Source organism: Natator depressus, chromosome 10 (genome assembly GCF_965152275.1).
Source record: "Natator depressus isolate rNatDep1 chromosome 10, rNatDep2.hap1, whole genome shotgun sequence".
In the NCBI taxonomy this organism is placed as follows: domain Eukaryota; kingdom Metazoa; phylum Chordata; order Testudines; family Cheloniidae; genus Natator; species Natator depressus.
The window spans coordinates 54,469,378-54,495,794 of record NC_134243.1 but is presented as its reverse complement, the minus strand read 5'-3'; the positions used below and the strand labels follow the sequence as shown (position 1 = coordinate 54,495,794).

At 40.6% G+C, this 26,417-nt stretch overlaps 2 protein-coding genes across 10 annotated transcripts in view; one reads left to right on the top strand and one right to left on the bottom strand.

Moving 5' to 3' along the window:
* The window catches only part of ENTREP2 (endosomal transmembrane epsin interactor 2), a 391,860-nt gene extending 366,739 nt beyond the window's left edge, over positions 1 to 25,121 (top strand). For both annotated transcript variants that reach the window (XM_074966203.1, XM_074966202.1), the window contains 5 exons: positions 2,775 to 2,910; positions 9,534 to 9,609; positions 13,403 to 13,999; positions 19,978 to 20,306; positions 22,931 to 25,121. In XM_074966203.1, the coding sequence (XP_074822304.1) occupies positions 2,775 to 2,910; positions 9,534 to 9,609; positions 13,403 to 13,999; positions 19,978 to 20,306; positions 22,931 to 23,116 (1,324 nt within the window). In that variant the 3' untranslated portion in view covers positions 23,117 to 25,121. The remainder of the gene's footprint in view (positions 1 to 2,774; positions 2,911 to 9,533; positions 9,610 to 13,402; positions 14,000 to 19,977; positions 20,307 to 22,930) is intronic.
* A 320-nt stretch (positions 25,122 to 25,441) lies between these two features.
* APBA2 (amyloid beta precursor protein binding family A member 2) overlaps positions 25,442 to 26,417 on the bottom strand; it is a 202,525-nt gene continuing 201,549 nt past the window's right edge. For all 8 annotated transcript variants that reach the window (XM_074966195.1, XM_074966201.1, XM_074966196.1 and 5 more), the window contains one exon: positions 25,442 to 26,137. In XM_074966195.1, the coding sequence (XP_074822296.1) occupies positions 26,066 to 26,137 (72 nt within the window). In that variant the 3' untranslated portion in view covers positions 25,442 to 26,065. The remainder of the gene's footprint in view (positions 26,138 to 26,417) is intronic.

The window sequence follows — 26,417 nt, the reverse complement described above, 5'->3', positions numbered from 1 at the left end:
ACATTTTTATGGCTGACCTGGAACAGCGCTTCCTCAGCTCTCGTCCACTCACGCCCCTTCTCTACCTACGCTACATTGATGACATCTTCATCATCTGGACCCATGGGAAGGAAACCCTGGAAGAATTCCACCACGATTTCAATAGCTTCCACCCCAGCATCAACCTCAGCCTGGACCAATCTACATGGGAGGTCCACTTCCTAGACATCATGTGCAAATAAGTGATGGTCATGTTAACACCACCCTATGCCAAAAACCCACCGACCACTATGCCTACCTTCATGCCTCCAGCTTCCATCCTGTACACACCACACGATCCATTGTCTACAGCCAAGCGCTGAGGTACAACCACATTTGCTCCAACCCCTCAGACAGAGACCAACACCTACAAGATCTTCACCAAGCATTCTCAAAACTAAGATACCCACACGAGGAAATAAGGAAACAGATCAACAGAGCCAGATGTATACCCAGAAGCCTCCTGCTGCAAGACAAGCCTCAGAAGGAAACCAACAGAACTCCACTGGCCATCACATACAGTCCTCAGCTAAAACCTCTCCAACGCATCATCACTGATCTACAGCCCATCCTGGACAATGATCCCTCACTTTCACAGGACTCGGGAGGCAGGCCAGTCCTCACCCACAGACAACCCGCCAACCGGAAGCATATTCTCACCAGCAACTACACACCCCACCATAGTAACTCTAACTCAGGAACCAATCCATGGAACAAACCTCGATGCCAACTCTGCCCACATATCTACACCAGCGACACCATCACAGGACCTAACCAGATCAGCCACACCATCACCAGTTCATTCACCTGCACGTCCACCAATGTAATCTACGCCATCATGTGCCAGCAATGCCCCTCTGCTATGTCCATCAGCCAAACTGGACAGTCCCTACGTAAAAGGATAAATGGACACAAATCAGATATTAGGAATGGCAATATACAAAAACCTGTAGGGAACACTTCAATCTCCCTAGACACAAAAAAGCAGATTTAAAGGTAGCCATCCTTCAGCAAAAAAATTTCAGGACCAGACTTCAAAGAGAAACTGCTGAGCTTCATTTCATTTGCAAATTTGACACCATCAGCTGAGAATTAAACAAAGACTGTGAATGGCTAGCCAACTACAAAAGCAGTTTCTCCTCCCTTGGTGTTCACACCTCAACTGCTAGAAGAGGGCCTCATCCTCCCTGATTGAACTAACCTCGTTATCCCTAGCCTGATTCTTGCTTGCATATTTATATCTGCCTCTGGAAATTTCCACTACATGCGTCCAACGAAGCGAGTACTCACCCACAAAAGCTTATGCTCCAATATGTCTATTAGTCTATAAGGTGCCACAGGACTCTTTGCCACTTTTAAAAGAAATAGTATTTTTCAGTTCACCTCACAGAAGTACTGTAGTGCAATCTCTTTATCGTGAAAGTGTAACTTACAAATGTAGATTTTTTTGTTACATAACTGCACTCAAAGCAAAACAGTGTAAAACTTTAGAGCCTACAAGTGCACTCAGTCCTACTTCTTGTTCAGCCAATTGCTAAGACAAACAAGTTTGTTTACATTTATGGAAGATGCTGTTGCCTGCTTATTATTTAAAATGTCACCTGAAAGTGAGAACAGGCATTTGCATGTAGTCAGCGTTGCAAGGTATTTATGTGCCAGATATGCTAATCGTTCATATGCCCCTTTATGCTTTGGCCACCATTCCAGATGGCATGCTTTCCTGCTAATGATGTTTGTGAAAAAAGTAATGCATTAATTAAATCTGTGACTTAACTGCTTGCGGGAGAATTGTATGTCTCCTGTTCTGTTTTACCCGCATTTCATGTTATAGCAATCTTGGATGATGACCCAGCATATGTTTGTTTTAAGAACACTTTCACAGCAGATTTGACAAAACGCAAAGAAGGTACCAATGTGAGATTTCTAAAAATAGCTACAGCACTCGACCTAAGGTTTAAGAATCTGCGAGGGATGAGGTGTTTAGCATGCTTTCAGCAGTCTTAAAAGAGCAACACTCCTATGTGGAAACTACAGAACCCAAACCAAAAAAGAAAATCAACCGTCTGCTGGTGGCATCTAACTCAGATGATGAAAATGAACATGAATTGCTTTGGATCATTATTAACAAGAAACCGTCATCAGCATGGACGCCTGTCTCTGGAATGGTGGTTGAAGCATGAAGGGACATATGAATCTTTAGCGCATCTGGCATGTAAATATCTTGCAATATTGTGATAAATTTTTTTAATCGCTTGACAGCCCTGTTTAAAACATTGATTTGTTTATAATAGTGCTAGTGTACAAAAAAAGACCATGATGGAGAAGTGGATGAATTCAGACAAGACAGGGATAACAATATTTGAACATAAAACAAGGATTCAGATTTACTATTAATTTTACCATAATTGTTAGCATTATACACAGAAGTTAAAAGTGAAAGTTAATCTTTTGAGGAAATTGCCTTTAATTTAATGTACATTGCTATAGAGTACTGTATGTGCAAGACATTAATGCCTATAGAATACATTGGTAAAAATGGCCGGTATCCAAAAATGAAATACAATTTTTAAACTATCCTTTGAATTTAGGCTTCATTTCACTTATCTGATGAATCTCTTCAGTGGACTGCTTTCTGATGGGCTCAGTCACAAACTCAGAAACATGCATCTGCTAACTACATCATTGTGGAAGATGACAGTTTTCCAGGTAAATCCAGTTCAGTGAAATGATAAGTCAACATTTATTTTCTTTAACAGAGGTCTCCATTTGGACTTTCCTCGTTCCCCCTTCAGTGCTTTATATGAAGTCACCATTAACAGCCCAGGAATGCTATATCCAACGGAGCTGCCCCCTCCTTATGAAGCAGTGATTGGACAGACCCCTGCTAGTCAGGTAAGGAAAGATCAAAGGAAATAGGGATGAATTCTCTTTGGCCATTCTCTTACTTACTAAAGAATTTAGGAGGTAAAAGTACCTGAAGGACACAGTGATAAACATGTTTGAATTGTGAACACTTTTGCATTCTTTAAACTGATAATTTCTGGTCCAGTGCCTGTAAATTAAATGGGTGTTTTCCTTTCCCAGTCATAGCTTGTGACCTTCATCTGTAAGTCTGCATCCTCCTAAATTCTGGGTGCATGCTTGGATAAATGTTTATATAAGACATGGCATTTCAGTTGAGGTCATTCATTTTAAAAAAAAATCACAAAAATAACCACAGAACATTGGAACATCACTGAAGAAATCCTAGAAGAGATTTGAGCCATTGAAGCAAGGAACCTTTTTTTTAGGTGTCGATGGAGAATGACATTCTGAAGTGAGACTGGGCTGCTTGGGCCCTTTTTGTAAGAAGAATCCTCAAGTAGGAAGCAGTTTTCATTTATTCAGAGTAGTCTACTGCCTACAACAGGGAGATTGCCTTACTTTTCTTTAATGTACTGTGCATAGGTAGGAGATTAGATTTGCTAACCAAGAAGGTAATTTTGTTTGGTACAAAAATTGATTCCATCTGTGTGTGTATTAGAAATACAGCTCATGTGACATATAATTTTAACATGTCCTGTGGTCTGAGCTTAGATTAATACAAATTTCTATATAAAATTCCATTAAGTACCATATTTGAGTTAGGAGAAATTCCTGCAAAAGACTATATATTAACTTAGATCAATTTAAAAAAAGTGCTTTGCAGTTGGAATTGGATCTCAGATTATCTTCTGGAAATGAGCTGGCATAGATTTTCTTATAATGACTTGCCCAAGTCTTGACAGAAAGGCTTATACCCAGTGTCAAAATTTACTGTCTGCCAGTTCTAACATATAGCCTTCCAGGAACAGAAACCAAGCTGGCCCCAAAATACTGGGAACTGCCCTGCATCTAGTGATTACATTAAGTGATGAGGAACTATACACAGCTATATAGTGAACTATAAGAAATAGGGACATGTTTCTGTAATAAAGCAATGAGCAGAATCTACATTTGTTTGTAATTTTGCTGTTGCTCATACTTTTTGATGCTGTTACTTGCAGTAATGGCTGATATATTGTATCAATAACAATGTTCTGTAAGCCCCTTAACTCCATTATGAGCTTTAACAAAAGGTCCAGTATATCTCATTTATATTTTTCAGTTGTATTTTCTGCCTTTATTTCATACCATACGACTCAAAATCCATTTAGACAATCAGTTACAGAATTATGGTGCACATGGGGGACACAGTTAATGCCAAATTAAGCAGTGATATGTGAGGGGTGCTTGGTGATCACGCTGATTAACTGCCACCCTATATAACAGTCTCAATTTCTGTTTTTTACTTGCTTCTGGGATCTTTGATTTTCTTCAAATTTCAGTAGAAACTCAAGGAAGTCTGAGGAATTTAACATCCAACTACTGCTTGTCAGGGTTGAGGTGAACATTTGCAGAGTTATGTGCATATAGCTGGTTAACATTGCATCTATCTATACTATGTGTTACTAGAGTGCTTCACATTCACTCAGACTATACAAGAAATAACTTGTGGTTGCTCTGCCCCAGGGAAAGCAACATATTAAGAAACATTAGATTAAAATATAAATACATGACTCACCTCCACAGAGGGAAAATTGCTGACAATTTAAAAAGTGTCCAAAGAAAGCAGCAATGGTGGATGCTCAAGGGATGTGCAGCTAGGCTTAAATGAGACACATCAGACATTCCAACCTTCTTAACTCACAAAGCAGCTTCTGCTAAGTCTTTGTTTTTCTCGCTTAGTCTACTTATACCTGGTAGAAGGTAGCAACAGGCCAAACATTGTTTGCCTCTGATCTGTGTAAACTCGAAACTTGTCTCTCTCACCAACAGAAGTTGGTCCAATCAAAGGTATTACTTACCCCCTTGTCTCTTTGATTTATTCTTCAGTCATAGAAATGAGTCAATGAAAATTGCTTCTGAACAGCAAATTTTGAGAATCCCAGTTAGCTCGTTTCTCAAATGTTATTTACTGAAATTCTGCCCTGTTTTCTTTACAGCATTAATTGTAAAGGAATCTGAAAGCCTTAGGGTTTTTTGCAATGTTTTTATATTTGTCTTATCTCTACCTTTAAAAAAAAGGCAAAAGCAATTAAAATCATATCTGGTTTAAAAAAAATTTCAAATGAGAATTTGTATGCGAGAAGGTTATATAAATGGCTATTTATTTATTTATATTTAAATACAAAAATATGCCTGTCCACCGTTCTGCATGCTCTGACTATTAGTCAGGATCACAATTTACACAGAAACAGCCACCCCAGCAGCACGTGGGCACTCACAGACAACAAAAATAATTAACTTAACAAGCTAGTAACTTAAAGCAGCAAAATCATCCTCTACCCTATTATGTCAGGCCTCCCCAAAAGAACCCCCTAAGCAGATGCATTGTCCATAAATCTCTGACAGTTGAGTCAGTGTCAATGCACCACCCATTTATCTCTGGGCTCCTGGGTTCCAGTGTTGGTTCCGATCTCAAGTGAAAACGAGTGGTGGATTTTTAATTATTATGTGATAATGATTATAAAGCTCTTACTGGGTGTTAATCCACATCACCCCACTGTATGTCTGGCAGTTTCTAGCCAGGAAAGCTCTAAGAGTAGATTGGCAAGAGGCATGAAAGGTGAGGAGTGAAGTGCATTGGCAGTGGTAGAGTTTGCAGAACAACTTGTGTTCTTGATACTTTCATTAACATCAAAGGCCCAAACCTACATACACTGTGGACCAGAAGTCCCAAGGAATTTAAAAACTGAAGAACACAGCCTTAAAATCAGTGACAAATTTAGATCTGCAAGGAATATAGAATGGAGCCTCAAATTCTTACATACATGCTATACACTCTCATATAATATGCATCAGGTTGCAGCACGGTCTGAATTGAATTGACCGGATTTATAAACTCCTCAAAGGCAGACTTTCCAATGGAAATAATGGCAGAGCTTTAGCTACAGAAGTGCTGCTGGGAGCCATTAAGCAATAATAGTTCTTAAGCCTCTTACTGAGCTTCAGGCATATTGTTTTTTGTTTGTTTTTATGGGGCTTAAGGTCTTTAGCATGTTATCAAATTAGACGCAGCTATTTCCTGGATAGGAACAGAAAATGTCAGTGCTAGTAGCAGTGGTTGCTTCTAAATACAATTTGCAGCTGTCATCCATTCTGCAACTTGTTGCTTTTCACACTGCTTTTCCAGGGGTGATATCTGCTAGGGTTTGGCGAAAGACAAGAATAGAAAGACCCAGTCTCTGGATAAATTATTCCAGTAAATGTCTTATAAGCTTTACTAATTTGTAGGCTGTGCAGGGTTGCAGAAAGCATAGTTTAGCTCAAGGCTTAAATTCTCATATAGTATTTCCCAGTAAAATGGAGTCTGAATGTTGAAAAAAATGCTCAATGAGAGAGAGAAAATCTGAGAACTGTAAGTGATTTTTAACTCTCTCTCTCTATATTTAGGCTTCCTCAAGTGATTAAAAACTTTCCATGTATCTTCCACTTCTTTGGATGCCACTGAGCAGCTGAAGCCTCAGGCAGTCGATATTTTTATGTAGAGATTAAAGATATTGCCATCTTTTCTCTATACAAAGATGCTGCTCATGGTACTCTGTTGGTATTAAGAGAAGGGATGTTGTAAAGTGGAAAAATGCCCTATCTATTCCTCAATATGGTTTCCAGTCTGCCAGCAAAGTACCGCCACTAGGAAGGCCAAATATTACATTTAAAGAAAGCTATACGCCAATGTAAAGAGTCTGCACATTATAGCCAGGAGCCCAAAGGTTAAGCTGAGAGGTCTTGTCTTTTCATTTATAACAGGAAACTTTTCTTACCAATTTTCAGTGGAAGAGCCCTACGTTTCCAAGCATACTATCTTATTCACTCAGCCCCATTTCTTAGGAATGTGCTAAAGGAGCTCTTGGTCCATGTGGTGCTTCTAAGGCTGAGAAAGCAAGTGACTCACTTTGAAGTTGATCTTGTACACCAGAATAAATTCTAAAGGGTTGAGAAAGAATGATGTAATCTTCACCCTTACCCTGGAGAAAGAGTGTTACCTCCAAATTCTCCCTGCATAATTCACTCCCTGGAGGAGGCAGTAGTGTCTCGGTGTTAGCAACTGAGCCATTGCACAGGTGAAAACATTTCACCTTCTTGCCATTACTGAAAAATTCAAGGATTCCAGGCTGTGTTCTCGGTATGTTCCATTCAGACTAAATGACACGATATACAAGATACGCCTGGCATTACTGGAGGTGAGCATTGGTAGGAAATATCTTACATCTGATTCAGCAGGCAAGAAGTTAGTTAGCCTGATCTACGCTGGAAAATTAAGTTGGCTTAACTACGTCACTCAGGGGTGTGAAAAGTCTACACCCCTGAGTGGTGTAGATAAGCAAACCTAACCTCTGATGTAGACAGTGCTAGGTTACTGGAAGAATTCTTCCGTTGAGCTAGATACCACCTCTTGGCGAGGTGGATTAACTACGCTGATGAACCCTCCTGTCAGCAGAGATGGTGTCTACACTGAAGAGCTACAGTGGCACAGGTGTGCAGCTAACATTACAAAGTTAAATGTGGCCATACAGGAGCAGATGTGATGTGTTCTGCTAAAGATGACATAAAATCTCATGCTATACTGACCTTGTCTTAGGGTATAGTTTGGTACTCTTGTTTTATTTATAATTAGCATTTATTCTTTTCCAATAGCAGGTTCCCAAAGAACTGCTAAAAATCTGATGGAGGGGTTAAAAACAAGGTTAGGGGCCTGGTCTAAAGCCCATTTACTTCAGTAGTGTTTGAATCAAGTTCTTAAAGATTTTAAAAATTCTTCCCCTTTAGCATGCTCTCTTTGAGCACTGCTCCCTCTTAGTGATTTTGCGGAGAAATCTCCAACAGGAATTCACATTAATATGGAGTTATGAATGTTGTGTCTAACTTTAATCAAGTTGATAGCTTTTTAATGCTAACTGTTTACCCTTAATGAGTAATAAATCAGGCATTTATCTGTATTTTGTTTTGCAAACTCTCCTCGCCCATACACCCATCTCTATTTTTTTTTCAGAAAAAACTATTTTATCATTCCTTATGAGACTTTGTGATTTACAGAAACCCATCAGCTGACTTTTATCATCTATATTTAAAGTGAAATTTGTAACTGCATTTCAATGAGAAAAATACATTAAGGTGTTTTAAAATGATGGGGAAAAGGCTTTGAAGAACTTTTCAAAACCACAGACTGTGCTGCATCAGTGCATAATTGGGGGTGGGGGGGTGGGGGGGAAATCATCCTTGAATTTCCTTTTGGCAGAAGGAACCATTTGCTAATAATAATCCACCCTTGCAAATTGTTGGCAACTGTAATAAGTCCACTTCTATAAATAATAATAATGCCCTACTCTTATAGAGCACCATCCATCTAGAAGAACCCTGTAGCATTTTAGAGATTACTACATTCAATACTTAAATGTAGGTACTTCTGCAAAGTAAACCCAAAAGCTGTTCTGCTCTAGTTTTTCAAGGACCGAAAGTAAAGAATATTATTAATGTTTATTATGGTAGAGCCTAGGGACCAACCAAGAATGGGGCCCCATTGTGCTAGGTTCTGTACAAACTCGGAGTATCAGGCAGTGACTGCATCAAAGAGCTCACAGTCTAAAAAGACAGATAGAGGTTGGGGAAAAGCAGCATGAACAATGTGAGGACAGCAGATAGCATGATAGTTCCATGATTAGTTAGGCGGGGATAAGGTACATGGAAAGAAAAGTGAAAGGAGTGCATGCTGAAGGGAAGAAGGGTGAGGATGACAGGGCAGGGGAAAAGAGAATATGTGAAGAGGGTGTGACGGGAAGCTGAGGTGAAGAGACTGTGAGGGTGTTGTAGAAGAGGGTTGGAGCAAGCAGCCAATCAGCAGAGAAAGTCCAGTCAAAACTGCAGAAAGTTCTCTGTGTGCACTTTGGCTGTTTCTGAACCTGCTTCTACTAGCTGTAGTCTCTGCTGGTTCCCCCTGCACTTTTCCCCATTGCAGAAAGACTGTAGGTAATAGGAGCATTGTGGGGCATGGATCAGTTCATATTGCACTCCCCGTCAGTACTGGCCAGGGAAGCTAATGATCCAACCAGCGGATCAAATTCAGTGATGAATCCTGGTCATGTGCCATCTGAGGCATGTTGCACGTATGCTAAGAAGATAGGAGCATTAATTTTAAGCACCACAGTCATTATGCTTTGTAATGTTAGCCTGAAGCCCTAAATGCCTCTGAACCCAAGATAATTTATTTTATAGATTCTGGAAAATCTAGCAATTGCTTTAGGCATATTCATTTACTCTGCATCTGCTGCTGATCCAAAAACATAGTAAATTGCTATGTCTATGAATACCTTTTGATTTGAATAGCAACTTGTAGGATAGCTTTTTCACATTACCAGTCATATCCTTTAGATCCATGACAGTATGTTTCAGCCCTGTATTTGTGGGTAATGCTATCTGTAGGCTAACACACTATTTATTATACACTTTCTGTACAGATCACCGGAACAGCTCAGCAAGTGACTGAATCCAGTTTGGGTGAGAGAAACACGACAGCCGGCTTAAGTACACAAGGTGATTTTACTGTTTGTTTATTTTGGGAGCATGCAGTTGTCACTAAGGCCATGTCTGTCCTATGGGTGCTACAGTGGCACAGCTACATTGCTGCAGCTATTCTGCTGTAGTGCCATAGACTGCAGCCTAGACGTAGGGCTTAGAGTGAGAGAAGGAGTTTATCCATCCATGTGTGTAATCCATCTCCCTGAGCAGCAGTAGCTAGGTTGACGGAATTCTTCCCTCGGTCTAGCCATGTCTACACTGTGGGTTAAGTTGGCTTAACTATGTCATTCAGGAGTGTGAATTTTTCACACCCTTGAGCACGTAGCTATGTCAACCTAACTTTTAAGTGTAGACCAGGTGTTATAGTGGGCTGTTTCCTCTTATTCGTTCTTTTCTACCTTGAAGAGGAGGGATTTGGTCCCATCTTGGTCATAATAACTTTTGTCCCAGTCATTCACTACTTTCCTTCTTCACAAACTGATGTTGCTAGAATGGCTAAACAGGCATAGAAAAAAAGCCAGTTTTCTTCTCCGAAGGTGTCTCCAAAGCTCTGTGGAAAGCTTACTTTGGAAGCTTTCTTGAGGCTTTTAGTTGTCTTTAAAGCACCATGCATTCCTGTGGCACTCTATAAATAATATTAATAAGCAACTGTGGCTGCCTTTGGAGTGGTACACTCACATCGCTCTTCCCTACTGCTGCTCTGCAGTATGTTAGCTGTGTAATGTACATAGTCTCCAGAAGACCAGGAATGAACCTGAGCTCTTTTTTCTGAAGGCAGATCTCTTGAATAGAGATGCTGATCAGCAGCAGCACAGGGCCAGCTCATTCTTTTAACCACGTTTATCAGGACAGCCTTTCTGCAACAAGTCTGATTGACATTGAGAGGTATTCACCTCTAGGTCACTGTTTTAAATTCAGCTCAATGACCAGAATGTGTTACTACCTGATGGCTGTCCAGTGGTATGTATGAAATGTGGTGATGGTCTCAGTCCAATCCCCAGCAGATAGGTGTCCACATTATAGCCAACATTAACATCCGGTAGGTATTACCTCTTGGCACCCTTGCTGACAATCTCAGAAGAGAAGTTAAAGTTTTAACAGGTCTGAGGACTGAACTATCCTCTAATATCTTCCAAAACAGTGTCAGTGTTGGAAATCGGATACTTCCCAGGACGTGTCTGTTTTGTGGATAACTAGAAGTCTTCAGTCTTCAAAGTGGTCAATCCCTCACTTTTCACGAGCACTAAATATTCTTTAAAAAAACTATTTGACATCTTTGTGCAGTGAAGTGTGATGTTGACGATTCAAGGTGACCAGTTTTTGTTATTAAGGAGGTGCTGTTTTCAAAGAGTTTTCTTATATACTCCTAGCAGATATTTAATTTGTTTTATCAAAACTGAATTTATTGGGTCACTATGATGAGCAGAATGTCTCCCCTTTCTGCTTTGTATTGAAATAATATGTGATGCTGTAGTTGAGTTAAGAATCAGTGATTCAGTCATAAACATTTTGTAACTCTGTGCAAATGTATTTATTATGTAGACATTTTTAAAATGCATACTATTTCTTTGACACATAATGGGGGGTGTAAAAGTATATGTGCATCTTTTAAAAATGTAACTCTTCATTACATTATTATTAAATGTTGGTATTACTAACATGATAGAATACATATAGTGAATATAAATCCAACATTTTCATGTATAGTCTCATTTCTAAAGAGGTTCTGCCTCCAACCACAGGAATGTATTCCTTTACATACTGAGAAAGAGACAAGGTGGGTGAGGTAATATCTTTTATTGGACCAGCTTCTGTTGGTGAGAGAGACAAGCTTTTGAGCTACACAGGCTTTTCTTCAGGAACTCTGTGTCAGGTTGAAAGCTTTTCTCTCTCACCAAGATAAGTTGGTCCAATAAAAGATATTACCTTAGCCACCTTGTCTCTCTAATATCCTGGGACCAACATGGCTACAACAACACTGCAAACATTTTGCTTAAGTATATTATACATTAACATGCTATGTCTGTGTCTACACTAGGTTCCCCCAACGCCCACCCTCACAAAAATACCCCAAAATAACATTGTCACTGTTGTGAGTGCCACAGTAAAGCAGTCATTGTGCAGCTAGACATGCGCTGAACAGGGTTAAATGATAATGGTAGTCAAGATGATGTTGACCAGCCTCTACTACAGCTCCCTCTGTTGGTACCACCAGGGAACTGCAGCAGTGGAGTGTAGCAATCATGAGAAAGTGTAAATAAGGCCCTTAAGTCAGGCTGACCAATGCGTCCAAACAGCTCCAACCAGGATATAGAGAGAGTGGGAGTTCTGTTTGGAAGGTTTATACTATCTGATTGTTTCTGAGTATCAGTAAAACCAAATCCTGGAAAAGAGGTTCCATGGTTTGGACATGTGCTCTGAGGCTGGGATACGGATTTGACCCATTCACGCATCTGTCTTAATAGTCTAAAGATTTCAGATCATGACTTAATGTGATATGTTACAAAGATTCATCTTAAGTATCCAAGAAGCTTTTGGAGATATTGTGATATATTTAACAAACATACTATTTAAAATAAGTATTTACATCACCAAACTTAAGTTTCAACAGACCTATTACACTTTGAGCAGTAAATATGCATTTTAACATGTCTAAATAGATATTTACATAATTGACTAATGTGTCCTTTGGCAAACTTAAATTGCCTGGCAAATATGAGTTTATTTCCCACATACCCAGAGGAAAATACTAGGTCTCATTTAGAAATTTTGAGTGGGGATGAAAAGTCCTTCATAATCTAGCCTTTTGGATATTTGACATCATATGCAGTGATGGCTCCTTCTTGATATCTTTGGAGTTCCAGGGTGATCTGGTAAGCCCCTCAAATACCATGGCTCCCTTTTGAAGTTTACAATATTTCCTGCCAGGCCAGGAATACAGCAGTAAGAGGCTTTCTTTCATTTCAGGACTTCCACTGCTTCGTGCTAGCCAGACTCCAGGTGCACGGAGGCACTTTACCAAACATTTATAAACCTGCTAACAGATTCTGTTGTCCCATCCCTCAACACAAATATGAGAGCCTGTTTACCTTACCAACATTGCTATCAACAGCTATTACATGAAAAGGAACAGAAGTACTTGTGGCACCTTAGAGACTAACAAATTTATTTGAGCATGAGCTTTCATTGGCATCCGAGATTGCTGAGCTGAATGAAACAATTTATTTTAAGTGATGTATATTTTGTATATAATAGGGGATGACACCTGGTAACTCCTCATCAATTCTAGTCCACTATAGAAAAGTAATTGGTTGTATTCTGAAGTTAGGCAAAAAAGAATATATAGTCCAGGATGTAGGTATGGTTCTTTGTTCTCTTTGAAAATAATTTCTGACAAAAAAAGGAGAAAAATACAACTTTACGTAACACACAAACGTTTTCGTTTATAATATCAATGTGTGAGCATCTTGGAAGAAGAGATAAAAATCTCAGCTTCTAATACAAAAGGCTTCCACGGTGATGTATATCTGCAGAGAATGTTGAGCTTTTATCTACCACGGAGAGAGAAAGAAATCTCTGATACGCTATACATTTTGTATGCTAGAGAGATGGTACAAGGGTGGACTCTTTTTCGAAAAGGTCCTTGATGTGTATTTGAGACACATGTGATGCCTAGTTACAAGGTGTTAGACACAAAACTAGCATTGATAATACTGGTAGGTATAAAACTTTGATCAATGAATGAATACTAATAATGATGATATACACGACTGCAATATGCTAATACTTCAAATGCCTTGTTTTGCAGTTTCTGTTGACAGTACCTCTCTTATGGTCTCTGAGGTTGCTGACATCCCAGATCATAGCTACTCTTCAGAGGATCTTTATTCTCTGGAAGTTCAGGGGTCTCTTCATTCCACACACTTTTCTCCATACAGTACAACCCACAAAGGGGCCACAAACAGGAGCTGCACCAGTTTGGATCACAGCATTCGCTCTGGGTTTCACAGGACTAACTCACAATGTTCCCCTGATGAGGATGGGAGTTCCCACAGCAGAGCTTCTATGGACAGATCTCAAGGCCAGGAATATGAGAACTATGTTCATGGCAGAGCCTCAGACTGCTCTTCAGAGAATTTCAGCCCATCAGAAAGAGAATCCCAGAGCTCTGTTAGAGAAAACAAAGCCACGCCACCCTTGAAACAAATGAAAATCTGTTGTGGGGTCTTTAACCAGCCTGCTGCTGTACACTCTCAGCCCTCTCCCTGTTCTGTGCCTGCAAGTACTTCATCACACTATGGCTGCCCCGAGAGAACTGCCCAGCAGCACTGCATTAGAAAATACGGCATTCCAAACATAGTCCGATCCACTAGTGACCCTGTATCATGTTCATCCAGCACAGAAGGTAAGTGTTGGCCACTAAGGCAAGGTAGTATGGAACAAATCAAGCACAGGTGATTTATCCTGCAGCTAGTATTGTTGGAAGTTATATCAAGTTTTGCGGCGTGATTTACATATGTAGAATTTAGCTCCTTGTACATTTCCCATATTTAAAAGTTATAGGCAGAACGAATGTGGGGAAAAGTGTACACGTGTGAAATTAATAATTGCTGTTCTTAATTGTATTGACCTTTCTGCACTGAGTCAAAAAACTACACCTTGGGCAACGTATAAAGAACAGGTGCTTCTCCTAGTCTGCCAGTGTCACACTGAACACCAAGACTAAAGAGTTGAGTGGAAGCTGGGGTACCACTCAGGAAAGGGGAGTGGCCAGGCAGATATACTTGTAGTGCAGCAGGCCTGGCTTCTGGTTTGCCTCCCTGAAGTGGCACTGTCTGATAGGATCAGCAAGCGATACACTCACAGCACTGTCTCTAGAGGCAGCAGCTGCAGTATGACTGTGTAGTGACAAGACAGTGGGTCAGTTTCAGAAGGATGGTGATGAGAACAAGAAGGTGGTAGTGTCTGGCTCTCCTGCAGCAGTCTCTTCTGCTATAAAACCCCCCTCAGCCACAGAGGGAGAGAAAGGGAGAGGTCTTGCTTAGCAGCTGCCAACTCTTCTTGAAAAATCAGTTTATTACTGTGAAAGAGAAAGTATTTGTTACAGTAGAATAATTTGGCAAAATGATAGCAGAGATGATACAACAGTCTATAACTATTGAAAAGGGATCGACATCACAAAAGGAAGTAAATTGTAAAGTGAAGGGAAAGAGAACTTTGCAAATTCAAACCATTTTGTAAACTTCAGCAACAGTTTGAGAGATTCATAAAATCTCCAGCTCCATGGAGTTCCTCAACCCTAGTCATAACATCTGCCTGCTTTCCTCCCTGCTTGGGTGAAGAGTTTGTTGAACATTATATGGAAATTACATAAATATTACAAGCAGCATATTTCCAAAGACATGTAGCAGCTGTTTGTATCAGCCCCTTCAGCTTCATCTTTCCTAAGGTGCTTTCTCTTGTGACACACAGCTGGAGTTGCTTATCTTTGGCTTTCTCTGCCTAAGCATTTGATCTGGATACTTCAGGGGTGGGCTATGAAGCTGTAGAGTTTAACATGGAATGTTTAGATGCTGCAAATTGCAGTCTGGTAATTGCTTTAGGCTGTACATTGTTCATTCAGTGGAAAAACTTCTATGCAGCAGTGAAGGCCTGAGGCACAGTGGAATTGGGGTAGTTTCAGCGCAGGAGAGGCAGAAGATCTGCAACCCATTCAAGGGGGTCCACATTCTTTGGCACACCACCATGCTGGGGTGTGGGAACAAAGGCCAGGTAAGGAGTGGGGATGTTCCTTGCAGAATGGGGGAACAGCATTCAGCATAGTTGCTGCAGTATCTGGCACAGAACTCTACTGATGTTCCATGCCTGGGAAGGAGGATTCTATTTCCCTTCTACCCATGCAACTCCCTTGTGCCAAGTCCACGTAGGTGGGCGTGTTGCAGTGAGGTGGATTCAGCCCGGTACGAAGGGCCCCAATGGCTCTGTATTTGTGTTAGAATTTGTTGGCAGAAGTAGGAAGAAAGCCTTTTGATGTTAAAGCACACACAGGTCCCTGCTTTCCATAGAGGAGAAAAGCAAGGTAAGGGAAAGGAAACGTCAGCATCCTGATCACGAGCCAGACCAAACAAATGTTCTCCAGAGGAATACAAACCTACAAAATTGACACATCCACTATCCTTTGTGCTTGTTTCTACTTCCTCGCAGGGAGGGAGTTGTGCCTGAGGGCTTGCACTGGGGGGAGGTGTGACCTTGCAGAAATGGAACTGGGGATCAACAGAGTTTGAGGACAAGAGGTGGGATGCTGGGAACTAGCTGGGCTCCACCCAAAACGCAGAGGAAAAGCTAGTCGTTGCCAGTAATTTACAGTTTAGCTTTCTGTCCTTTTATTATCATTTGTGTTACGGTAGCATCTAGAGGCCCCAAATGAGACTAATCCTGCTAGTACAAATATATAGTGAAAAGAGAGTCCCTACCCCAAAAAGATTAGTCTAAAAAGACAAAAGAGAAAGGGTGGGGGAGAAATTATTTGCTATCCCCATTGTATAGATGGGGAATTTAAGCACAGAAAATAAAGTGCTTACATTGGTAGATTTGTGTGGGGGCGATCTTTCATGGGGGAAGACCAGGTATGTGTCTCATGATGGAGAAGTTGTAGGAAAATGTTAATTTAGAACTCAGTTTCCGCTCCCAGGCGCCACCAATTATCTTCTCTCAGGTGCCTGCCATATTTCCACTATATAAGTACTGATTTTTAGGCATTTATAAATGTAATGCTACATATTGATGTGGAGGGTCTCTGCCAGATTGGATCATGCATGCTACAGCCATTGCACAACTAGCTTCCAGCATAAAATATTTGAGCATAATTATTGCACTTGCGCATTACCCACAGTAACACAACAGCCATTACGCTTAATGTATTAATAATCCAGGAGTTAAAGTGTTTGTTTCCAAGCAGGTTTAAGACTTTATGGAGTTTTGTGTCAATAATCCTCAGATTAATGTGCCCCCACTTAAGACTTGACATGATAGACCCATTCTGGTCTCTTTGGTCAATAGTCCATCCACTTACCTCTTGATGTTGGGAGTCAGATTTCTTGTTTGTTTGTTTAAAGCAGGGTATCTGCTATTTCAGATACAAGAACATCAAAAATACTTTTGATGTAATAGACTCTTACGGTCAGTAATCCCTGCACATTGGGACTGTGGTAAATTCACATACAATCTCAGTAAGAAATGGGTTCTCAATTTTAAAATTATTTATAAATGAATTGTTTATATTTTTTTCATTAAGCTATTACCATAACAAAGGAGGACTAAAACAATTAGTGATACTAGTATAAACTGCATCTACGCTGGGAGGGTTTACCAATATAGCTGTGCACTCTAGTCCAGAGTAAACCCATCCATTGTTGGCATTCTCTATAGTGACTAGTGTGGCAAATAACGTCTAGTATTTCATTTTGCTCTATGCCCAGCATCATGAGTGTGGTAAAAGCTGCCAAGACAAACTCCACTTAAACCCATTGAAATGTCACCTCTTAACTGGAGAGCCATACACCATCTTGTATTGCAGTACCTAGGTACATCAAGGCAAGTTAAGGACAGAAGCAGCCAGCCCTCTTAATTTCATTATGACTTTGAGTTTGTGAGACTCAATGTTCTTTTAATATTGTTTTTCCCTCGTTTAATTGTATACTTTGCCAGAAAGGATTAGACCAGTTTTTCATTATATGCTTTGCCCTAAAGATGCAGAAGAAAAACACTCTGTAATGTACCTAGAAGTTCAAAATAGTTTTCACTGTTAGAAAGAGTAATAAATAGGCTTACCAAAAATAGGTGGATGTAATCCTTTTTGACTGTCAGAAGCCTGCGGACAAAAAGACTGTGGTGGTAATTACTATGTGGCATCATCACATGATCATTGTGCTGGCCTCACAGGTACACTCTCAGCAGAGAGCAAAATACCTGTGGAGCTGTTTGCAGATGCTTTGATAGCCCCTCTGCAGTTCATTGATGCTTTGGCAACTGAATGATAGGATGGAGCTCAGGAAAAGTTGGCACGATATTATCCAGAATGCGTACATTAACTAAAATTAGTGGTGCATGACACTTGCTCTGCAACAGAATGAATCTGTAATGGGGGATGGAATTATTAAACAGAACTCCTGCTCCTTTAGACGCAGAGGCAAGAGGAATTCATCCTGCTTGTTTCTAGTACATCCTAGATACCTCTATGATTAATTGGGTCTCTTCAGGAATTACAATAGGGCCTGCTCCCAAAAGGAGCTGAGTCCGCACTGCCCATCATTGATGTCAACTGGTTGTCAAGATTAGGCCTATAATATTAAATATGTGCACCTTTGATAAAGATACAACAAAGAGGAAAATGCATCGTAACCCTGGAAACATTTCTTAACAGGTGATCATTTGCCTGCGCTCCTACATGTAGACAACATTAGGAAACAGGAGAGGAGTTGATTTCCTAAAATTGGATTATAAGGTTTTTTTTTCCCTATCAATAATTATACCAAGCTACAGACTGAAAAATAAAATCAAGTAATTGGGAATCTTTTCCCCCAAACTCTGTTAATAATAATAGTAATAATAAATTATGTTCCGTATCGGATAATGCCATTTTCCATGCACATGATGCCTAGATCCAGATGTTATCTCTCTTTTCTTTTATTCTAGTGCTTCATTACAGTTTCCCAGTTAAAAGAGATGGTTCCCAAACCATCCCATTATGGGTCACGGGGACTTAGGCACATATACACTTCTCCCGGCTTGGTGCAGAGGGGCAGGGTGGGTGGAGAGTGAGTCCACCCTATGATCACCCTGCAGCAGTGGCTCCTGTCCTGCACCTGGGGTTGCACCACCACTTAAGTTTGACCCTGCTGCCCCTCCATCACCAAGCCAGTTAGGGTTGCAATGCCAGGGCGCAGGATACATATATTTAATGGTGGTTCGCAAAAAAAGACTCAGTGCAGTTGGTAGGTTGCCTTAGTAAAATGTATTGGAACCACTGAGGTAGGTGTGGGGGCAAAGATTTGTGACAAATTATAATGCAGCACATCCACATATTTTGGGAAGCAGCCTTCAGGAGAAAATCAGGGGAGACCTGGATCTCTTATTTCATCATGGGCTTTTGCTCTATTTTTCACAATGTTTTGATGCATTATTCACTTTGGAATAAAATGACTGAAGCCACCGGACCATCTTAAACTTTTCTTAGTCTGACTAGTTCTCCTGGGAACTTTAGTCTACAGCTGTGTTTATAGCATAGGGGCAGTGGCTTGTACATAATGAATGTTTGTCTCAGCCCAGCCTGAGGCAAATTTCCCCTAACTCAAATAGTATCAACTGACATTCATGATAGCAGTATTAGCAGAAGGGTCAATGAACATGACGATTTTTACCTATCCACTCTCCCATGTGGTCCCTCCTGGTCCTGGGGAGGAATGTTGCCCTGCCACTCTCAGTGCTGTAAATGGAGAACTTTTCCAGGAATGCCAGTGTGAAGTGTTTCACCAGCTTTCAATTCCCTTATTAGAAGTCTTTATTTGACAGGTTTCAGAGTAGCAGCCGTGTTAGTCTGTATTCGCAAAAAGAAAAGGAGTACTTGTGGCACCTTAGAGACTAACAAATTTATTTGAGCATAAGCTTTTGTGAGCTACAGCTCACCTCATCGGACACTGGGGAGATTTATATACATTAGAGAACATGAAACAATGGGTGTTACCATACACACTGTAAGGAGTGTGATCACTTAAGGTGAGCTATTACCAGCAGGAGAGCTGGGGAGGAGGGAGATAATAGTTATAATCAAGGTGGGCCATTTCCAGCAGTTGACAAGAACATCTGAGGAACGGTGGGGGAGGGGGGAATAAACATGGGGAAATAGTTTTACTTTGTGTAATGACCCATCCACTCCCAGTCTCTATTCAAGCCTAAGTTAATTGTATCCAGTTTGTAAATTAATTCCAATTCAGCAGTCTCTCGGTGGAGTCTGGTTTTGAAGTTTTTTTGTTGAAGAATTGCAACTTTTAGGTCTGTAATCGAGTGACCAAAGAGACTGAAGTGTTCTCCAACTGGTTTTTGAATGTTATCCCCACTGTATTTTCCACTGAATGCATCCGATGAAGTGAGCTGTAGCTCACGAAAGCTCATGCTCAAATAAATTTGTTAGTCTCTAAGGTGCCACAAGTACTCCTTTTTTTTTTAATGTTTCCTTTGTTTTATACTGGTGTTGCACTGTGAACCTACTAGGAGTTCTAGGCTGTAGGCTGAATGTTATAATACTCCCCTGTGAGGATGTTTGATTTGACACCTTTCTTATTCTAGACTTTTTTTAAAAATTCATTTTCCCCCCTTTATTTTTAGTTCCCGTTTCTAGTTCTCATGTAGCTGCCTCTGCTTGCCAGGACTCTGTAAGCCGTTTCCCATCCACTGGAAAACAAAGAGACACAAGGAAACTTGACCTACAGTTAAAGCCAAAGGCCTTCAACACAATCTCCAAAGAGCGACCGCACTCTTTAGTAGACCTTAAGGCCTATAAAGACACAAAAATTTTGGTGGCTAAATTTTTGGAACATTCGAACTGTAATCTCCCTCCAGAAGTGCGTCACGTTGTGAACAGCATAAGATCTGTAATCAAATCTGATGAAAGACACATGGAAGAAGCCATCTTCAGTGCCAACATTATAGACCAGGTAGGATCACTATGGTATTTATAATAAGCAGGAACCTGGTGCTAACATGCTTGTGTCCTGGGTTGGCTTTAGAGTATTAATTTTGTCAAGCAATGACATATTTTGAACTGAACACGACATGATTTTAAAGATGGCCTTTAAACTCCACAGAGCAGGAATTTATACTGATGCTGTCCTTGAAGATTTATAGGGAACTCTCACCTTATTTTTAAGCTTACTCTCTTCTCCCCAACTGTAAGGCAGGGGTGGAAAATGTATTTGAGGATATAGGATACAAAGGTTTGGAAACTGACTTGTAGCTTTTGCTTCTTGAACTAGTGAAGCTCAGATGCATTTTGGAGCAGATACATTTGGATGGCAGAAGGGAAGGATGGAGTCTACCAACTCTCCAAGAATGGGTAGATAGACAAGTGGTATTGGCATCTGTTCTGAAGGAGGACAGTGCTCACCCATGCTTCTGGCTAGAAGATGAATGCTGGGTTTGGTTATTTTTTAGGAAGTTGGCAAATTCCAATTCTCTTAATTAAGGAACAGAGGATCCCCCACACCTTTGACTGAGGAATAAGTTGGGTTCAAGTGCTTGGAAGAGACCATGAAAACACAAAGCATTGAACAATGCATGAAGCTTAAGATGTTTTGTACTCTAAAGCATGATTCAAAATAAACTCTTTTTGGCCATCTAATTTTCTAATGCCTGTTGGCCAAATTTTGAAGCCCTTGATTTCAGTGGGAGTTTTACTTGAATACGACTGCAGGATTGACCTCTTATTCATTTTGTAACGAAAATATCAGCTGTAGAAATGGAGTTCCCTTCTCCCAGTGGTTCGGGAGGTTGTCTGAGAAACACGCTTGCCCAAGTTACCTGTAAGCTGCCTATTTAGTGTCGCGCAGGTGCTCAGGGAACCTGCTGCGGCTGGGGGAGAGGCGCCGCCCCCCAACCTAGCCCAGCGCCCAATCAGTCATGGCTGGGGGAGGGGCGGCCTGTGCCCAGGATCTACTGTGGCCGGGGTTGGAGAGCCTATCCCACAACCCCAGCGCTGCCGCGGGGTGGGGGAACCACCGCCGCTCCCCCCAGCCCATTCCGCACATTGTGGGGGAAATTAGAGGGAACACTGATGCTAGCCCACTACCATAAGATTCTGGGTGGAAAACTGAGGATATATAAATGGGAGCAACCCCATAACCTGGAGATCTTTGTCTGTATTGCATTTGCCTGTTTGTCCACTCTTTTCCTTAGCAGTATGAAAACTTCCTCTGTCTTTAAATAGCATTGTCAGAGAAACCTAAGTGCTGTACAAAATGTCCACCATTGACCAAGGCCTGATCTTAAGATAATTTGCATGAGCCTTTTGCTAGCTGGCAAGTAGAACAAAGTGAAATACTAACCTTACTATATCTAGTTACAGCAGTGGAAAAGCAGTAATATCCTGAGATACTTAAGAATTCCACAGTGACCGTATGTCGTTAACATTTTTATTGCTTTGCAGTCATTAAGCTCCCAATGGTTAGAAATCTGAAAACAGTATATTAGGGCTATAATGGAAAGCCATAACGTCTCAAAAAGAAAAAGACCATAGACTGAGTGTTTTAGACAGATAGTAAAAATGGAAACCACTAGTGCAATTTTTATCAGGTGTAGGCTTTTAAGAGCCAAGGAGACACATGGCTGCCTCAGACAAAGGGAGTAATCCTAGCAAAGTTATTTTTCCAGTCAGCAAACATTAACAGTCACTCAAAGTCCAAGCAGCTCCATCAATCTGCTCTTGAAGCTCAGAGCCTTTTCAATAACCATTATGTAATTCAGAGTTAGAGGTGTAAATGAAGTGACAAGCTACTTCACAAAAGAGTTGCTCTTTAAGTGATGGTAAGAAAGAACACAAATTTTAGTTAATGGATGAGAAAATCAATCTCTCTTCCCCTCCCCAAAACACACATGACCCTCTCCCCTCAAAGCAAATGGATGGAGTTTCATCGTCCCAAACTTACACCTGAGGACTAAAAGGTAAAGCTGTGTTCTAAGAAAACGTCTTCCTCTCTGTCTAATTCCCCTCCTTCATGCCTCAGCAGGGGTCACAATTCCATCACTTACTCTGATCAGCAGAGCCAACCACAGCAGTACTCTATCTCCCCTTTATCTCTAAAAATCGGTCTGAAGCAGCATAAAGATCAAGAGCCTGAGGTCACTCAGCCTAACTCAGGCTTCCTGTCTAGCTGCACCCAGGTCAGACCATTTGGAAGGCCCCCAATTACCAGTTTGTTCCCATGTGAGAAGGGGGAACATATTTTCTTTAATTTAAACCAAGAGTTTTTTTTGAAGGACAGTGGGTTCTGCTTTCTTTGTCCTGGCAGCAGTTACATGATGCTGCTGCTTCATGGGTTGTCAGTGAGGAATGAAGCTGAGATTTCCAGCAGCAAAAGCACAGCCCCTCCCACTTGAAATAAAGGCCATTGGCCATATTAGGATTTTACCTTCTGTGGGCTACCCAGTATTAAGTAAAATTCAATAAAACAGAGTGAGCAGAAAACTGTTACTGTAACAGAAGTGTCTGAACCTTTGCAGTGAAACAAACAGTTCTTATCCTGTCTCCTTTCTTCCTCCTCCCTCCGTGTTCCCCCTTTATCAGGTAATTACAAGTTCCGAGCAGAATGTGAATACCTGTAGAAAACGACTTCAAGAAGATCTTCACCTTCAGAGCTGTGGTGCTCTAAGTTCTCCAGTTGCCTTCTTACGTGGGTCCCACATCACTCGCAGTTTAGAGCGGGACAGGCCACACAGTTTGATTGGAGTTTGCCGGGAGACCATCCTTTGATAACAGCTTACAGGTATGCAGAAAAGCTGATTCCAGCAAAGAGAAGAGTCCAGCACACAGAGAAATGCAAATAATGGATGGCTTAGAAAGGAAAAAAAGTGTCTTCCTTTTGGAATTCCACTTTTTATTTAACAGTAGAACACCACCACTCTTTTTCTGAATGTAAATTTTTGAGCCCTGCAGTTTGCAAAATTTAAAGGGTTATTATTAAACTGGTAACAAATGTTTTCCCAAACAGACATGCATTGATTTGAAAGTATTGATAGAGATGCTGCTGCCATGCAGCATTTGCTGAAAACCATCACCAAGAGACCTTTTGTACAACTTACAAGTTGCATTTATTTAATGTACTCAATGGGTTTTAACTATCATCAGTGTTTTAATAAAAAGTATTTCTGGACTTGCTTCTGCACAAACTGATTTGGTTAGAAATACAAAGAGTTGCTCTTATTATAGGAGCATAGCTGCTTTCGCTGGTCCCTTTCTTTCCATACCTAAGTGTACATAGATTTCATGATGGTAAGCTCATTGTTATCTTCTGCTAGAGCTGTTTTGTTTCTCAAATGCCCCTGGCCCTTTTAATTCTAGTAAAGGCTGCACAGTGATTTATTTTTTGCTTTCTTCTGAATGCTCATGACTTTGATGGTTTGGGAGATGCCGTTATAAATTGAGGTCTAAATTCGCTGCAAATTATGTCCAGCAGGTGCACTATGGATGAAGCCATTGCACTGTTGGAATTGCCTAAAAGCTGACTTCCATAACCTTTCGTGGAGAACCACTGAGCTGAATCCAGACAGAGCTACCTGGGGGCAGGGATGGGGGGGCTGCTGAGCCAAGTTTGAGTGAGTGGCATTGCATCGTGGGAAGTGACTCCCCCATCCTGGCCAGGCTCAGATCCTATCATCATCATCTGGTGGGTCTGAAGCCACCCAGAGCTAGGAGTAGGGTTATGGATACCATTCCCACCAGTAGAGGGGCCAGAGCTCCCCTTTCCCTGTGAGGAGGGCAGCCACCCCACTGGCCTGGACCCTTGCTGACCCCCATCCCCATTCCCTCCCATCTTAAACTCTTTAGTCTTCATGGTAATTTTGGAAGGGAGGTGGGGCTCAGTTTCAGATTTTGCCCTGGGCCCTGAAAAACCTCTTTAATCTAGATATATGGTTGTCATCCCATTGGGCCCTCATCTTGTTCTGATTTGGTTTAGTCCATTTGTTAGCATGAAACATTTTATTACTACAGTTTTCTTCTAGTAGTTGTTCTACATTAAAAATTGGTGTAAAAATCTCAACTAATGCCAAATGGTGCCTGCCAAGTCTTTAAGAACAAAGCAATGCAAGCTACAACTCAGCAAAGGGCATGAACAGTGTTCTCATAAGGAATCCAATCTAATGTGCAAAATTTTAAACATATCTCTGGGGTTTAATTGCTTGGCTGTTTTCATTTGTGTCGCTCTAAACTTGGCAGACAATCTGTGGAAAGGTCACAAGGGTGTGTAGCTGGAGATGGGTAGCTTTAGTTCAGAATGTGTGTTTGTCAATCATCAATACTGCTGTATTTTAAGTTGATGCTGCTTCAACTACATTCATATGAAGCTACAGTGACATCCAGTGGCAACAAGGTAGGGTAATTGCAAGCATCCATTCACTATACATTCTGCAGAAATACCACCTACTATTGTTCTGACTTCAAGGCAGCAGATGGATTCCAACCACCTGATTCTTTGCAACTGCACTTAGATGAAGAATTAAATTTCCAGTAAGATTTTTGAATTCTGTAAACTTACTAACAGAATAAACAAGATAACCAAGTTGTCTTTATTACTCCAGATTTATTAGTGAGACTAGGGTTAATTCTTTCCTAAGGTCAGTTGCATGCAACATCTATGTTACTCCTTGAAATACAGTAATTCTAAAGCTTTAGTTACTGCAGGGTAAGGCTTCTAAAGTCACAGTGTATTTTCTTCCAGGCCTTGTCATCCTGTCTCTCCCTCCCCCCGACCCTAAAATCAAGACAAAGTTACATTAATGAACAATTTCTCATAATGAATACAACTTTACTACTACTTATTTTATCTATACATAGTCTAATACTGCTGATGGTGCTAGTTCCTCCTCATTCACCAGAAACAAACATTCAGAACAATGCTTCAGAAATAAGAATGTTTTTATAAAAGACTAAGGATGGCTCTCCCATTTTGAGCAAATGTAAATAAAAGGGTAATAAAAATATTACACAAACCATGGAACACATTTAAGTATCAGAAAAGTAGTTCTGTTAAACCATGAAAATTAAAAATAAATGTAAATAAATATTTTAATTTTGTGGCATTTATTCTTTATTTAGCATCAGAAACACTTTCCTGTTCTTTTGTTATACACTTACATTCACACCTTGCCATACTTACCATTATGACAAATGTAACATGTAACTACACCAAATACTACCACGGTTTTACTTTACATTAGAATCTAATAGCACACATTCCTAATCACTGAAATTTTAAAATGCCATCTGCCCTGGATCAGCTTTCAAATTACGCAATACGCTGTGGAGGGACCATTACATGGGACTTGGATTTTTTTTTTCTTGAGGCTGCTGTTCAGTTGCTTATCTTTGCAGTAAATGTTCTGCCAACTCATTATCAAACATGACAGACAGATGTACACCATGCCACATGAAGATTACAAATAAATATGTTTAAAGAGTTTAGAAGATGTTGCAAAATACTATGTCTTACAAAGATTTTGTGTCAGTGATTACTGTCCGTGATAAAGATGGTTATCACTTTTTGGCATGGGAGAGACGCTTGGCCATTCAGTTTGTGGAATCTTCAGGTCCTGTTTCAAAGCCTTTCATTCACACAAAATACAAAATTCTTGCTGCTTCTGTGTAGACTTCAGCTTTGATGGAATCATTTAGTTCTTTTGTTGAGAGAGACAGCCTCATGTGCTAGATGTACAGGGGTGTCTCTTGGCCAGTTAGAAGCCTGAACATTGCAGCTGGCATAGTCTTCATATGAATCTGTCAATTGATTTACATAAAATATAATAACAGAATTATCAGTTGAGAATCACTAGGGGCCTGATGCATATATCACTAACTGCATTCATTGACTTCAGGGGAGGTATTCCTGGTTTCTATCTAGAGCTGGGGGTGGGGTCTGTTTTTAAATGACATGATATCAAAATAGCAAAAGCAATTGAAAACCAGCTGCTATTACAGATTTCATCCAACCACCACTGTCCAAGCTAAGGAAATTAGCCAGGAAGAAAATCTCATGTACATGAAAATTCACCCTGCC